This window comes from Dysidea avara, chromosome 1, assembly GCF_963678975.1.
Source record: "Dysidea avara chromosome 1, odDysAvar1.4, whole genome shotgun sequence".
NCBI classification, from domain to species: domain Eukaryota; kingdom Metazoa; phylum Porifera; class Demospongiae; order Dictyoceratida; family Dysideidae; genus Dysidea; species Dysidea avara.
In genome coordinates, this window is record NC_089272.1 from 5,747,611 (window position 1) to 5,762,122 (window position 14,512).

The following is a 14,512-nucleotide window of genomic DNA, read 5'->3' on the forward strand; positions in this document are numbered from 1 at the left end:
TCATGATCAATTCCTCCACGCATCATTCCCATTATACGATATTTTGTACTTTTGTGGTCTTATATTACATTGTGATTTAATTTACAAAAACAACCTAGTCAAAATTTTTAGTCTATGATGTTTATTAAGAGCTGCATATAGTAACCAAGTAGTCTAGTGTTCAGTATACAGGATTATTATTTATTATTATTTATTATTAGCGCTTTACAGTGACTAGCACTGAAGGTCTGACAGCAACATGTGCTACAGCCTCAGGATTACCTAACCTAATTCAAGGACTTAGACCTAGACTTACTGACTGATAAGGTATAACAGAAAAGGGGCCAAAGTAAGGAAAAAAATCCCTCCAACCCCAGGAAGCATGATTCAGCATGTCTTTTAAAGTGCGCCAGGAAATTAGCCTTGAAAGGATTTTAGTTAAATTTTCTCCTTATATATATATATATGTTTTTGCTTTGTTGGCTAGTTGTAGTGTTGTTTGTTAGTTTATTTTTTTCTTTTTTGTATACCATATGTTGTGTTGTGTGTGTACAGTGCTTGTAGATTTGTATGTTGTATATGTAACATGTCAGCTTGGAAGAATGGTTTATCCGAATACTGTGAATATAATTAACAATCAATCAATAACAATCATAATGGAATTTTATACTAACTGACTAACTGATGCATTCAGACAGGTGTAACTTGATAATGCCTAAGTCTACATACATGCACAATTTTTCATTTTTAAACATTGCTTCAGTCCGACAGGTGTATACCACAATACAAACAATACACACTTCATACACTTACCTTTGTTTTTGTTTGTATCTCATTTCTTTTTCACTGACAGTGCAAGGTGTCGATTCACAGCAGTGTAACTGATCATCATGTTTAAGCAGTAATCATCTGTAGTTTTCATAGTGACTGTATTGATTACAGAAACACTTCTTGTTGTATTGTCCTAATAAATAATAACTTTTCAAAATTTTAGCAAATTATCAGAAGCATATTTGGCCACTCTGAAGACCATGGTGGGCTTGATTTCACCTAACCAATACTGCCAAGGTGTCATGAAGGTATTGTGAGGCTGCTTTCTGGTAAATACTTTTGTGAAAATGTGCAAACCATCATGATTCCTACAATTAAGTAAGAATTTTAATTACACTATGTAATTGATTGAACAGTTATCTACAGGGTGGATATAGTTTGTTTAGTGCCAATTCCTTTTTTATACTGGTTGATACTGTACACTGCATGATACAGATAAGTTATTGTACACTTGCATATAGACCATGTGCAATCTCAAGTGTGGTCTCACAAAACCTTGCTACAGTTTCAGATTTCACAACATTGTATGGGAAAAGCAAGGACAAAAGCACTGAACATTAAAACCATCTCTAAATAATTCATCGCAGCACAAGTATGCTGTATACTTTCAACCAATAACTTTATCACAGTACCACTCTATATTCCAGTACAATTGCTTCACATTAGCATTGCAAAAATTTCAAAGCATAGAGCACATATTTTTTTTGCTGTCAAAAATAGCAGGCATCCTATTGTGTATATATGTGTGATTTTATAGAGTGTCATACTTTAGATTGCACATGGTCTATACTGACATACTTAGTATAGTTAACAGCTGCTTATAGTTACTACTCTTGTAAATTATAAACAGGACATTTGACTGACATAATAGGAACTGTTATTATGTGTATTAGGGTACTACATGCTATTGGAGGATTGCTTGCAAAAGAAGACATTTGCTAGTCTTAGAAACTCAATTTGCAAAGGAGAACTATTACATGTATCTGAAACTGAAGAGTGGTTTGTTCACAATTCCAATCCAAGACTATATGCCAGTTGTCATAGAGACCAAGTAAAACGTGTACAGTATGTTTATGCTCAGTTTCTTTTAGCTGTGACTGACTTACATTCAAGATATAATTTATTCATCAACAAACCTGAGTTACTTGCTACCACTACATCATTTAACATTGGAGATGAGGTGGAAGTAAGGCTGCTGAATGAAGTTATTCCGGCTACTGCTGTCATCAGATATATTGGATTTCTTAGTTATAGAATTAGTGGCATTTACTTTGGAGTTGAAATTTTGGTAAGAAAACATGTTAATATTTTAGAACTAAAACAGGATATCAAATAATATTAAACAATAATCTATAGATCATCAAACATACATATTATTACTTTACATTTATATGTGACTTTTAATATTTACAGCTTAAACCCATTTTTTGTTTTACAGGTAATATCGAGTTGTTGTAAGTTTGAAATATACTTGCAACCCTTGGCATATTTGCCATAAAGCAATAATAAATAAATAAATAAACTCAATCTACTGCATGTTCAAAACTTTTAAACATAATTATCTGTTTAGTGCATGTGAACCATTCAGGTAATGAAATAAGCCAACTTTCGGAAATTGTGTATGCTGCAACCATGCTGCAATGACAACCAAATTAAACAAGTATTATGTACACCTTATTGTTGTTATAGTTATCTAATTTCAGTTTATTTTAGTAATTTTGTTATTCTTAGTATATTTTCATGATTTATATGCCTTTACTTTTCAATATGTCTATAAGCTTGTACATGGTTTTGACTTTGTGGCTGCTCGGTCATTGTAGCTTATATCATATATTTTATACAAGTTAATTGTAAAGCTGCATCAAATGTGCCAGCATAACAACAAGCATACATAATAGTTGTATCATGGGTGCAAGAGACTTGCCTGATATATACACTCATGGGCCTGATGGCCCTTGTTGGGGTGTAAGGCAAATCACTCAGGCCCATGATACAACTGATATGTACCATGCCAATTGCAGGCTAAGAGCCCGTGGGCGATTAATCACTTAAACCAATATGACACCAACTACTGAATTTATTATATGCACCAACTTGTGAAATTTGATTATGGGACAGCAGCAACTATACGTAATGTTGTGACTAAAAAGTTCAATTAAGCAAATCCTAAAGCCACTGCATTGTTTTAGACTATTTACAACAATTACAAAACATGTATAAGGGTAAGCTTCACTGTGAGTATTTATCTTATGTTAATTGAAAAGTGGGTGTGGTCCATATTTGAAAATGTGGTGAATCACTTGTGAATATGCTATAACACTACATGTAGTTCTAACCTTTAACCAATGTTTTTCAACTCATAGGGGGACAAATCGATTCCAGGATGCAAAATTGGATGTATAGTTTGCATCACGTGACCAATAATTAATTCCCACAATCAATTTCAGCTTGAATGTGAAGAAATTGGTGATACTGAAGGCCATAATGCATTTAAAATGTACCATAAGATTTAAATTAAATTTAGTATACCATGGCCAGCTATGGTTTATAAGATATGTACCCTGAAATTTTCCTTTGAAGTTAGGTGACTTTATGGTAGCTTTGATGTTAGGTAGCTTCATGGTAGAATACCGTATGGCTGGTTATTTTCGAAACAGAAAGTTTTGTACAAGAAACGAATTTCAAAGGGTTTTAATTTCGAAGAGTACATATTTCGAAGACCGGATGGATTTCAAATAAATGGAAATTTGTGTCGAAAATTATAGAGATTTGTGAATGTTTGCCAAAAACTGACTTACTGATGGAATAATCCCCATCCCTATACACTGGAGAGAAGATTGAGGGAGTCTTGAGTGGCTAAGTAAATTCACTGGCTTAATTGATTGCACTCGATCATAGCTAGCTATCTACCATAGATTCTAGAGAAGATGGCATCAATTCCCATTCTGTTTTCTGGTTATTGGTGCAGTTAATGATACGGTTTATCCACTATCACCAGCAATACTGAGCTAACACACAAGTGAATCGCCCAAAGTTAGATCGTTGCTTTTAATTGTGGAAATTTATTTCTGAAGACCAACCGGACGTGGGAATGTATTTTTGAAGAGAAGGGATTCTTCGAAATATCCAAAAATAAAAACCTTTCGAAAATTACCAGCTATACGGTACTATGCCAGCATAATTTCAAATTACAGTGGAACCTCAGTTATCCGAACCCCTTGGGGGTGATCCATAAGTCTGAAAAGTCATATCTCTGAAACTGTGCATAAATAACCTTAAAGTAGCAGAAAGAACATTTTAAAATTCTTAGTATAATTAACTACCCTAATAGAATGGTCACTACTTCAATAGAGCAATCATTTCCTTAGTTTGGTGAACTGAGAATCCGGATAAGTAGGGTCCGGATAACTGAGGTTCCAATAGATAGAGTTTCATTCCATGAAAATACATCGATACTTCCTAATAGAGCAGTCTCTGGAAATTATATACAAACTACAACACATCACTCAAATGAATTGTACATAGCTTCTTAGATTATGCTCTGTCACTTTGTAATGAAACACTCTAATAGAACATTCACTAATTAAAATATTCCAAGATACTTAATTAGAAAGTGTTGCTAACTTAGAAGAGTGACACACTGAAAAGCATAATAGGTGAAATTTTGGAGAAATTCCTGAAAGCTTTTCGGCAAAATTTTGAGCATATTTGACTCTGGCCTAATTAATTGCCTATTTAATTAATTTGTTTTAGTCATTGCACCTGTTGCCATGCACATATCTTCTTAAGTGTTACTCACCCTGTGTAAAGTATATATCTATTATATATTGTTGGTCACTGCAGGATCATGATAAATTTGGCAACACTGATGGAACAATAGAAGATAAAAAACTATTCGTTTGCCCTAAAAATAAAGGGATATTTGTGTCCATTGACAAATTAGAAGTTAAGCTTAACAGTTTATTGTTACAAGAATATGCCAAACAATCAGCCTTAGGATTAGCTCCATCTCGCACTTTTAAAATAACATTTGTTGGGCCTGAGGGGAGTGGCAAAACAAGTAGTATCAAAACCCTTTTAGGGAAGAAATTTGATAAGTATGAACAATCAACAATTGGAGCCATTCTTGGTATCCAAGCCATTATAAAGTGGTTTAAAGGCAATGAAAACACTGAAGATGAGACCTCATTTGAGTTACAGTCATCCCATGCTATTGGATGGAGGGAGACATCAGCTTCAGATGTGCAGGAAGTGCTAGAAAAAGAATATGTTAAAGAAATGTCATCTAAATTAATTTCTCAAAAATATGTTCAAAGTATGCAAAGGGTAACTGTCCCTGCTAAAAACAGTGCTAGTTTTAGTAATTCTGAGTCAGATTCAGACTCTGAGGTTGATGCTGCAGATGACAGTGATGGAGATGAACCTTCAAATACTGAAGATTCATCAAACACTGCACAAGTCACGGAAACATACTCCAGTGCTAAGAAAGTAATGTTTGGAGAAAAAGTTGATACACTGGATAATCATGCTTCCATATCAGATTTTGCTGGACAATTAACATTTTTTAGTTTCCAGCTGTTTTTCCTTAAAAAGCGTGATGTTATCACCATCACGTTTAATGCATCTGTTGAACTAACTGCTAAAATTATTGCACGGGAACGTTATGATCATGTAAAACATAAAAGAGAAGCTGCAGGAATGATGACCACAATAGAAAATATACACTTCTGGATGAAATCTGTTAGTGCACATGCAGGCACTGATGATGTTCCTAGAGGTTGTATGTCACGTCGATCACCTACTGCCATTCTTTGTGCTACACATGCAGAGAAACTCTCTGCAGCACAAATGGAATATGTCACTAAAACAGTCATGGACAGTTTAGCTGACAAGCCTTATAGGGACCATTTACCTACTGATCCTGAGAAAGTCATAGTTTTTATCAGCAATAAAAAAAGAAAAAGATTCAAAGCCAATATAATAAAGTTGCAACAAATTGTACTTGAAGCTGCAACTCCTGCTTATTCAGAAGAACGACCTATTAGTTATCTCAGACTTGAACAGTTTATCAGAGCTGAGGTAGAAAAAGGCTCTACTATAATAAGTGTGGTGGCGTTTACCGTACTAGTTAATAGAGCTAGTATTCCTGGTGATGAGAATAGTGAAGCTGTAGCTGCTGCTCTTCAGTATTGTACCACTAGAGGAACAGTATTACATTTCCCTGAAATAGAGCTACTTGCTGAAAAAGTGTTTATTTCTCCCCAATGGCTGTCCTCTATCTTTGCTCAAATTGTTACAACACACAAACAAGAAGATGTTCACAGTTCTCTTCATCATGCCTGGAAAAGGTATGATAAGTTTGCAATGTTAGAGGAGAGATTTCTTGATCATATCCTAATGCAAGCTTCTGTTCTACACCTCAAAGAAATAATTGTTTCGTTAATGCGATCATTTAATCTTTTAGCTCAGATTCCCACTAACACTTGCTTTGCTGAAGAATCAGCTCAACCACCTCAAGAAGGAAGAGTGTTTATAGTTCCTGCACTGTTGCTGTATAATCCTAAGCTTTCTGTTTATAAGCCAGAAAAAGACGATCAAGTTTACACGTACTATTTTCCAGACTTGTATTTCCCCGAGAGTGCATTCAACCAAATTCTTGTTAAAATGATCACTTGGAATGTGCAAAGAAACTTTCAGATTATCAGGTAAGGTTTTCATAAAACAATGTCTACAGCATTTAATTTTTTTGTATTGTCTACATAGGATTCAGTACGGATGTGGTCACTTCAGATTGGGCAATCTTCAAACTTATTGTTTGTTGTATGAACCTAATAACTTTAGTTTAAAAGTAGTTGTTACTCAGCTTGAGAAACAACCTGCACATAAAGTAAAGCAAAAAGAAGCAATCAAGCTATTCTTTCAGTTGATGGCTCATTTGGAAGGATCAACACAATCTGTGATGAAGTTGTACATCCCTTCTGCGGAACATCCTGTCCTCCATGTGTGTTGTCCTATTTGTGTCACCCCTATTCCACACATTAAGGTGGGGTGTGCTAAAAATATTTCTTCAAATCTTTCTCCTTTACTTTGCACACGAGAAGGTCAACAACAGATATTGCCTCCAACTTCATATCTACCATTTGGTGATACTCTAGAACAACAAGAAGTTGGTAAGTAAGGGGAAGTTTAAAGTACACATACACAAGTTCATGTGTAATGCAAAAGAGTGTATTCATTTATCCTTTGTAGCTGGATTTAAAGAATTTGAGGTATTCACAACACTCTATGACAAATTGGTGAACATTTTTCCAGTAAAAGACATCACCTACAAGTTGATTTCTTCAAAAATAATTACTATTGATGATGAAGAAGAAATAAGAAGCATTACAAGATCTAAAGAAAGAGCTTCTTTTGTGCTTAGAAAAATAGCACTTCCTCTTGAAGTTGGTCATACTCAAAGTTTTTATAAATTATTAACCATAATGGAAGAATATGGTGGAGATGCAGCTATTTTATCCACTGAAATACAAAATGAAGTACAGAAATACACAGGTATTGAAAGTCACTGATATAAATGGTATTATTTATTCAGAAGCAGCATTAAACTTGTGGTATAGTACAGTAAATCCATCTCTGAAAAATATTTTATCAACTGTGTTACTATTACTCATGTTTGTTTTGGTCACCTTGATATTGTAATGTTTTGTCACTACAATAGATGAAGGTAATCAAGACAGAAGTGGTCATGGTCATTTACAAGCAACATCTCTTCACTGTGAACAAGAGGTAATATAATTATCTCAATGTTTTGTTTACATGGGGTTTAATGCAGCTTGGTACTATGGGACTGTCCAGTGGTGCTACTGACAAACCCCAGAACAAGGATGGTGATAAGTCTGATAAGAAAAGTTAGATCTTAGTACTGCATTGTTAGTTTGTTCTAGTGCTACAAAATTGTTCTTTTGTACATAGTTATAGTACAGTATGATGGTACTGTATAGTAGGGACCACAAAGGAGTGGGTGAGGTTTGTGAAAAACAACACCCAAAAACCAGCCTCACTTTTCTCTGACGACGATGTGACAGTATTGGTTAGGTAAAACTAAACCCAAGAAAGTCTTCAGATTGACCCAAAAGGCTTTCAACAAATTGCTACAGATTGTTTTTATATTATTTAACAGAATTTTCTACTGACTGACTGAATAACTGACTGACTGAGTATCTGACTGATGCTTTCAGACAAGTGTAACTCGATAACAGCTAAGGCTACGGGATTGATTTTTTCACTGTTCGCATCACTTCAACCCGAGAGGTGCCTTTTGGCATGCCACAGTACATACAATGCATTCCTCATGAACTTACCAGTGTCCTCATTTGTGTCCCATTCATCTTTGCAGACAGAAAAGTGTTGATTTGGTGGTAACACATGATGACTTCCCTTCATAAGGGAAATCGTTCATAATTTTGATAGTGGCTACTTTGATTGCAGAGGTGCTTTTCAAACAATTCTTGATTCATAATGCTGTGTAACGGGTTGAACATAACTGACTACAAAGCACGATGGATACTTCACTTTTCAGACGATAACTGATATAACTGGGGCATGCCCATTTCTTTCTTTTCATGCATTATGCGTGGATTGCAGGAGTGCTTTTCAAACAGTTCTTGATTTGTAATGCTGTGTAACAGGTCTAGCATATCTGACAATGAAACATAACGGATACTTCACTTTTCAGATGATAATTGATGTAGCTGGAGCGTGCAGCGCGATTTCTTTCGCATTATGCGTGGGCTCACCAGTCATAATAATTTTTTAAGTTAAGAAGCAAGTACACAAAAGTAATGTGGAATTTTCCACTAGAGTAGGTACAATAGCACATTGATAAACAGTACTGAAACAAGCTGGAGTATATAGTGCATGGTATTGAACCACAGTAAAACAATGAGAAGTGTTATATCCCTACTGTACATTTCCGTTATAGTATCTTGAGCACAGTAGGAACAAGGGCATAGGCAGGGGGTTCGGATGATTCGGGTGAACCCCCTTTCAGAGGTAGATTTTTTTAAAATTAATTATCACACTAAATCTTACAGCCCTGGAAAACTCCGGTAGCTACTTTCCCACTGACGCTCGTCTGTACTACTCTTGAGGATCACATCACATTAATGCTAAACCATTGCAAATCATAATTATCTATTGCATCACGTGATCAATTGTGCACATGATGCATGGTTGAAATGGCATGAGTGAAATGGCGAAGGACTCTTCAATGGTTGGTCGAAACATATTACAAGGTAGCAGTTGCTAAACTTTAGTGGTCGTGTTATACATATGTCAGGTTAGCACAAACTGTGAATTGTTGACATATATTTACCTGATGAATGGTTTGCTTATTTGTTACATGTTGTGGGGACGTGATGTCTCGAACATATTGCAGACAAGCCAAGTCAGAAGTTATTGACCATCAACAGGAGGACCGGCCGAGAATAATGTATAGTTGGAAAGAAGTATAGCCAACTAAGGGACTCGATTGTGGAGGGCTTCCGTGTGCTAGAAAATTGAAGTTGGCTATCAGTATGCTGTCTTGAAGAGAAAATTAGTTAGTTTTACAATAGGTTTATAGTTTCTATAAGCTGCATAAACAGCAGTGTGTAGTAGTTAGATGCACAAACAGCACCTTTTAATGTTACTGCCTAAGGGCACATTTTGTGTATGCATTGTTTTTGTTCAAACATGGTCTAGGGGAAGCATCCAGGCCTTCCCCTTAAGACATTCCACTTTAATTTCAAACCTCCCTCAAACATTCCCAGCTATGCTCCTGAGGGATATAACACTTCTTATTGTTTTACTGTGATTTAATATTATGCACTACTCCAGCTTGTTTCAGTACTTCTTATCGATGTGCTATGGTCCGCACTCTAGTTGAAAATTCCAAATTCTTTGTGTACTTGCAAATGCAGTAATAACTAGATTGGCTGAACAGCTTCACCAGTATTGGAAGTAATCTTTGTCCCTTGGAATTCTTTTTTGCAGGTACTTATTATAGCTACTATTAAATTTGAGTAGAATAAAAGCAATGATTTACAAGAAGTCATTTACACCCAGCTACAACATACTAGTGTAGTGGCAGCTGGGTGTTGTTAACCTTCTTTGTTCATTGGCTCTGAAACTTATAGACACTACTGCCAGTGTAATAGTTGTGGACTGAGCATACCCTAATAAAACAGCCACTTTAATGCAGTAGTTTTAATAGCACATGTTCTAATAATAAACTATCCATCGCACATTAAATTTTAAGGATCCCAATTATTATTTCAAAATTTTCTGAAGCAGGCATCTATCACTCACATACATGCTAGTGTCTGCTAAAGTATTCCTTCCCTGTAATCAGTTTGATAAAATTGATATTATATAATTTGATTAGGCCTTGGGATTACCACAAACGTCCAGGTATGCCCTTACTGTGAATTGTAGATTATATCTACAATGTATTGAGTTATTATTGTTCATTTTATTTCAGGGTTATGATCTCATCTGATTTATTTGACTCTACATGCATATATTTAACATTTGAAATATAATTATTGTGTGAATTTGTCTACTTTTTGCTGATTCAAAACTTTTTGTAATTGCATAATACATACATTATCCGTTTTATGAGTTGTGTACACTTTATTTGGGTTTTTTCCTCTGGTCCTAAACCATCTTATTAATTTACTTATAAAGTACCAGGGGTTTTCCCCTGAAGGTGAGTGGGTCAGTCGCCTTCTAAATTTCTTATGACTATTTTATTATTTTACATGACCCCATTGTATGTACTTATATGGATTTGTTATAATACTTTTGTACCTGTATTGTGACACTATACTAATATTGTATTGTACACCTCTAATTGTATGGTGTTTGCTTATATTCAGAAAAGGTTTTTGATCATTTTTGTTGTAGTTTCATCATCTTTATTATTCTATGGTTCATATCAGATCTACTGGTAAGTTCAGTTAAGCCTTGGCCCTATTAAAGAACTCTGGTGTGCAGGGATGCTAGTATGCAACATAAAATATACTCTAATAGATCAGTTGATACTTTGAATACTGTAGCAATCACACACCAATAGCATATCAACCTATACCACTTTGCTAAAAAAGTGCATGGGCGTACCGAAGGAGGGTTTCCAGGGGTTTCAGGAAACCCCTTTGGATTTTACACACTACTTGAAACGTTAAGAAATTGAAGCTTATAAGGTTTCCAGAATTTGGAATCTATGATGGAACAGGACACATTTTAAACCTTTATCTTAGTTAAATAATAGTTTCTAGCATGCATGATAGCAATACTTATAACATTGTTCTGAATTATGATTTTGGTGAAAAGATCGAGATACTCTAATAAAACAGTCAGGTAATATAAACTACCCTAACAGTCACTTAGCTATTATGGAAACCCTAGTGGCCTTTTTCAAAATTCCTGTGTACACCCATGAAGTGGGATCTTATTCTTTGAAATAGAGGTACAGCTGTATGTCCACACTCCACAGACCCTCTAGATTGTAGCACTGCAAATTTTGTTGTGAAACAAAATTTGTTTGCACAACATTTTTTTTGACATGAAATTTACATACAGGTTATAATTACCAATAATTTACCACCTTTCCTGGCATTCATCTTAATCACTGTGAAAAAAGAGGGATATAAGATGGTATTTCCAGTGGCTTATTGAATACAAAAAAGCTTGATATAACCTGTATTATACTAACAATCTCATGTAAGGTTTTAGTTAATGTGTTAAACATACTGAAACCATATATGTGATGGTATAGTGTGGGTATTTTATCAGATATAAGCTATTTCAAGTATTGTGGTAAATAAACTGAAACCATTCATGCAATAGTATAGTATGCATTATACTAAAGTATAAGATGAGTATAAGACAGGATTTATATTAAGGCTTATTTGTATTCAATAAGCCACTGGAAATACCATATTATATCCCACCTTTTTCACAGTGAATGTTATGATCATTTTTATAAGTTATAAATTTCTTTGCCAGTTGGTTGGGGTGTAATTTACTAATGGACAAGTAATTCATAGAATTTCATGGCTGATCGTAACTCTGAAATGCAATCACCTATTGACTTCAAATAAAAGTCAAGTAGTTTGTTTTAGCAGCACCTTTAATTTGAAACTGCAAATTGAAGCCTCAGGGAGATAAAGACAAAAACAATGAATTTTCAATACAAAAATGGCTGGAAAGGTCAGAGGTCAAATATTCTATGGCACCATATCAAAAATATATGTCACAAGGAGTATAACTTACATGGAAAGTTGGATAATTGTATCAAAAATAGTGTTGTTTTAGTTCTAAGGAACTAGAACTAAATCTAGTTTTAGTACAGCAATTTAATTCTAGTTCTAGTACACTAGAACTAAACTAAAATTGTGGTCTATTTTAGTTCTAAAACTAAAACTAAACTAAAATTCTTTCAAGTTTTGGTTCAAAAACTAGAACTAAACCAAAACCTTTAAAACTTTTAGTTCAAGAACTAGAGCTAACTAAAAGGTTTCTCAAGCAATCCTACATAAAAGGGTGTTGTACACTATAACCACTTAACACTTTTCTTTGAAGATGGTGATGCCTGAAAATGCCTGCAAATGCTACCATAAACATTGTCAGAGGAGGTTGGACATGCACACATAAGTGCATACATTTTGTATTGAAAGTTTAACCAAGCGTCCACGAAAGTTTTCACAAATACCATTCGAGAGTGCACTTCAAGTTTAGTCTATTCAGCCAGTCAACCCCATTCAACCCCACTACTCCAGGCACGTAAATTTCTCTTGAAATCTACAGGACCATGTGTGTAAGCATTCGCTGGGTGGAATCCATGTGTAATACTATAGGAACGCCTTATGTATGTGTATTTAAACACAATGATTGTCGAAGAAAGCAATGTGCATGCTAACAAAGCCTCTCAGAGTATTGAAAAAGAAGAGCAGACGCCGCTAGTTTGGCCTTACAGAGAATCGAAAAGAGAATTAGAAACTTACACACCCGCCTTGCAATAAGAATTTGCTGTTCATCTTAAGAAGCACAAGGTAACATGATGTGGATATTGCTAAACATTTCTTCTATCACTTACTCCTTGTCATATATAAGAATTATGCAATTAACAGAAATAAATTTCAGAAGTGCTTGTATCGTGTCCAACCTCCTCTGAAACATTGCTATTCAGCATTAATTCTGCCTATTTAGGTTATTTAAGCTCAGTTCTATTAGAGCATTTGTTCATTTGTGCACAATGGTAAGTGGAAATAGTGTTGAACATCAAAACACCAAATCTAAAGTTTCTGTAAGTTTAGGGGGTGCTACCAAGGTTAGTATATGTGAAGATATCTAACACTAAAACTAACACTAACTAAAATGAAACTAATACTATACAGAAATATGGGGTACCAGAACTAATACTAACTAAAACTTTGGTGGAATTGGGGTACTAGAACTAAAACTAACTAAAACTATGGTAGAATTGGGATACTAGAACTAAAACTAACTAAAACTGTGACAGAATTGGAGTACTAGAACTAGAACTAAACTAAAATGAATTTGCTGTACTAAAACAACACTAATCAAAAAGTGCTCAACTATCGCACTATGTCACATTACTATATATACCTCATGGTGACTGTTCTATTAGAGTATCTCTACTCCGCAATTTACAGTTGCTTTGCAACTTTGTACGTAGCTGTTGCTTCTTCGTTTTTCTAACCATCAAAATGCATAGCTGGCCTATTATGTACACACCAAATTTCCCATTAGCGGTTTTCTCTGTAACCATGACAAAAGGTCAATCTTCTTTATATGAAAAAACATTCATAACACTGTGGATACTTATCAGATTTCTTGCAAACTTAGTACATGAATTTGTACAACATTGTAAAGTATTTGAATTGCATGTTTGAATTTTATAACAATTTTTGCAAAGTGTGTGAAAATAATAATCTAGACCCCTGTAGACCCTTAACAACGAAGAAAAAAAAATCTAAACTTTGGCCACCTATGTCTGATAAATGGCTGGAATGAATGTAATCAAATTTGTTGTGCGGTTTACCCTACCTGGTGGACAGCTATAATAAAATGGTGTGTTATGGAGAAGGGGGCATGAAGCTATACAGGCATGACAATTGCATTTTTTTTGTTCCTGTCAATATACACATGGTGCGATGTGCCGGCTTTCTTACACTACCGTGTGTCTTGCTTGATATAAGTAATAACAAAGAAAGGAAAGCCTCAGAGATAAATCAAGACACACGATAGTGTGTCGTGCGGCCCAAGAAGCCGGCGCGCCACACCGTGAGTATATTAACAGGAAGAAAGAAAACGCAATTTTCACACCTATGTAGCTCTGTGATTCCTTATCCGATTAGAACCAAATTTGCTAGAGACGTGCCGCCCAGTTAGGGGAGTCTACATACCAAATTTGAAGAAAATCGCTCAAGCCATTTCCGAGATACGAGCGAACAAAATTTCGTTTTAATTTCTTCGTTTTTTTCTTCTTCTTCATCTTCTTCATTTCGCACACTTCGCAAAATTCGCCATAAAACACGAATGCGTGCTCGGATTGGGCTGAAATTTGGCACACTTAAAGGGCTCATTAAGACGGATCTCCATACCAACTTTGGTAGGAATCCGATGAACATTTACGGAG

At 35.0% G+C, this 14,512-nt stretch overlaps 1 protein-coding gene and 1 long non-coding RNA gene across 3 annotated transcripts in view; one reads left to right on the top strand and one right to left on the bottom strand.

Annotated features, from left to right (window-relative positions):
* Nucleotides 1-10,754, top strand: part of LOC136254295 (uncharacterized) — an 86,773-nt gene extending 76,019 nt beyond the window's left edge. The window contains exons 4-10 of the mRNA XM_066046963.1: nucleotides 1,704-2,098; nucleotides 4,654-6,515; nucleotides 6,574-6,980; nucleotides 7,060-7,362; nucleotides 7,529-7,596; nucleotides 7,643-7,718; nucleotides 10,331-10,754. Coding sequence (XP_065903035.1) covers nucleotides 1,704-2,098; nucleotides 4,654-6,515; nucleotides 6,574-6,980; nucleotides 7,060-7,362; nucleotides 7,529-7,596; nucleotides 7,643-7,718; nucleotides 10,331-10,338 — 3,119 coding nt within the window. The 3' untranslated portion in view covers nucleotides 10,339-10,754. The remainder of the gene's footprint in view (nucleotides 1-1,703; nucleotides 2,099-4,653; nucleotides 6,516-6,573; nucleotides 6,981-7,059; nucleotides 7,363-7,528; nucleotides 7,597-7,642; nucleotides 7,719-10,330) is intronic.
* The window catches only part of LOC136254613 (uncharacterized), a 522,347-nt gene that overhangs the window by 339,619 nt on the left and 168,216 nt on the right, over nucleotides 1-14,512 (bottom strand). The gene's annotated exons all lie outside the window — the stretch shown is intronic.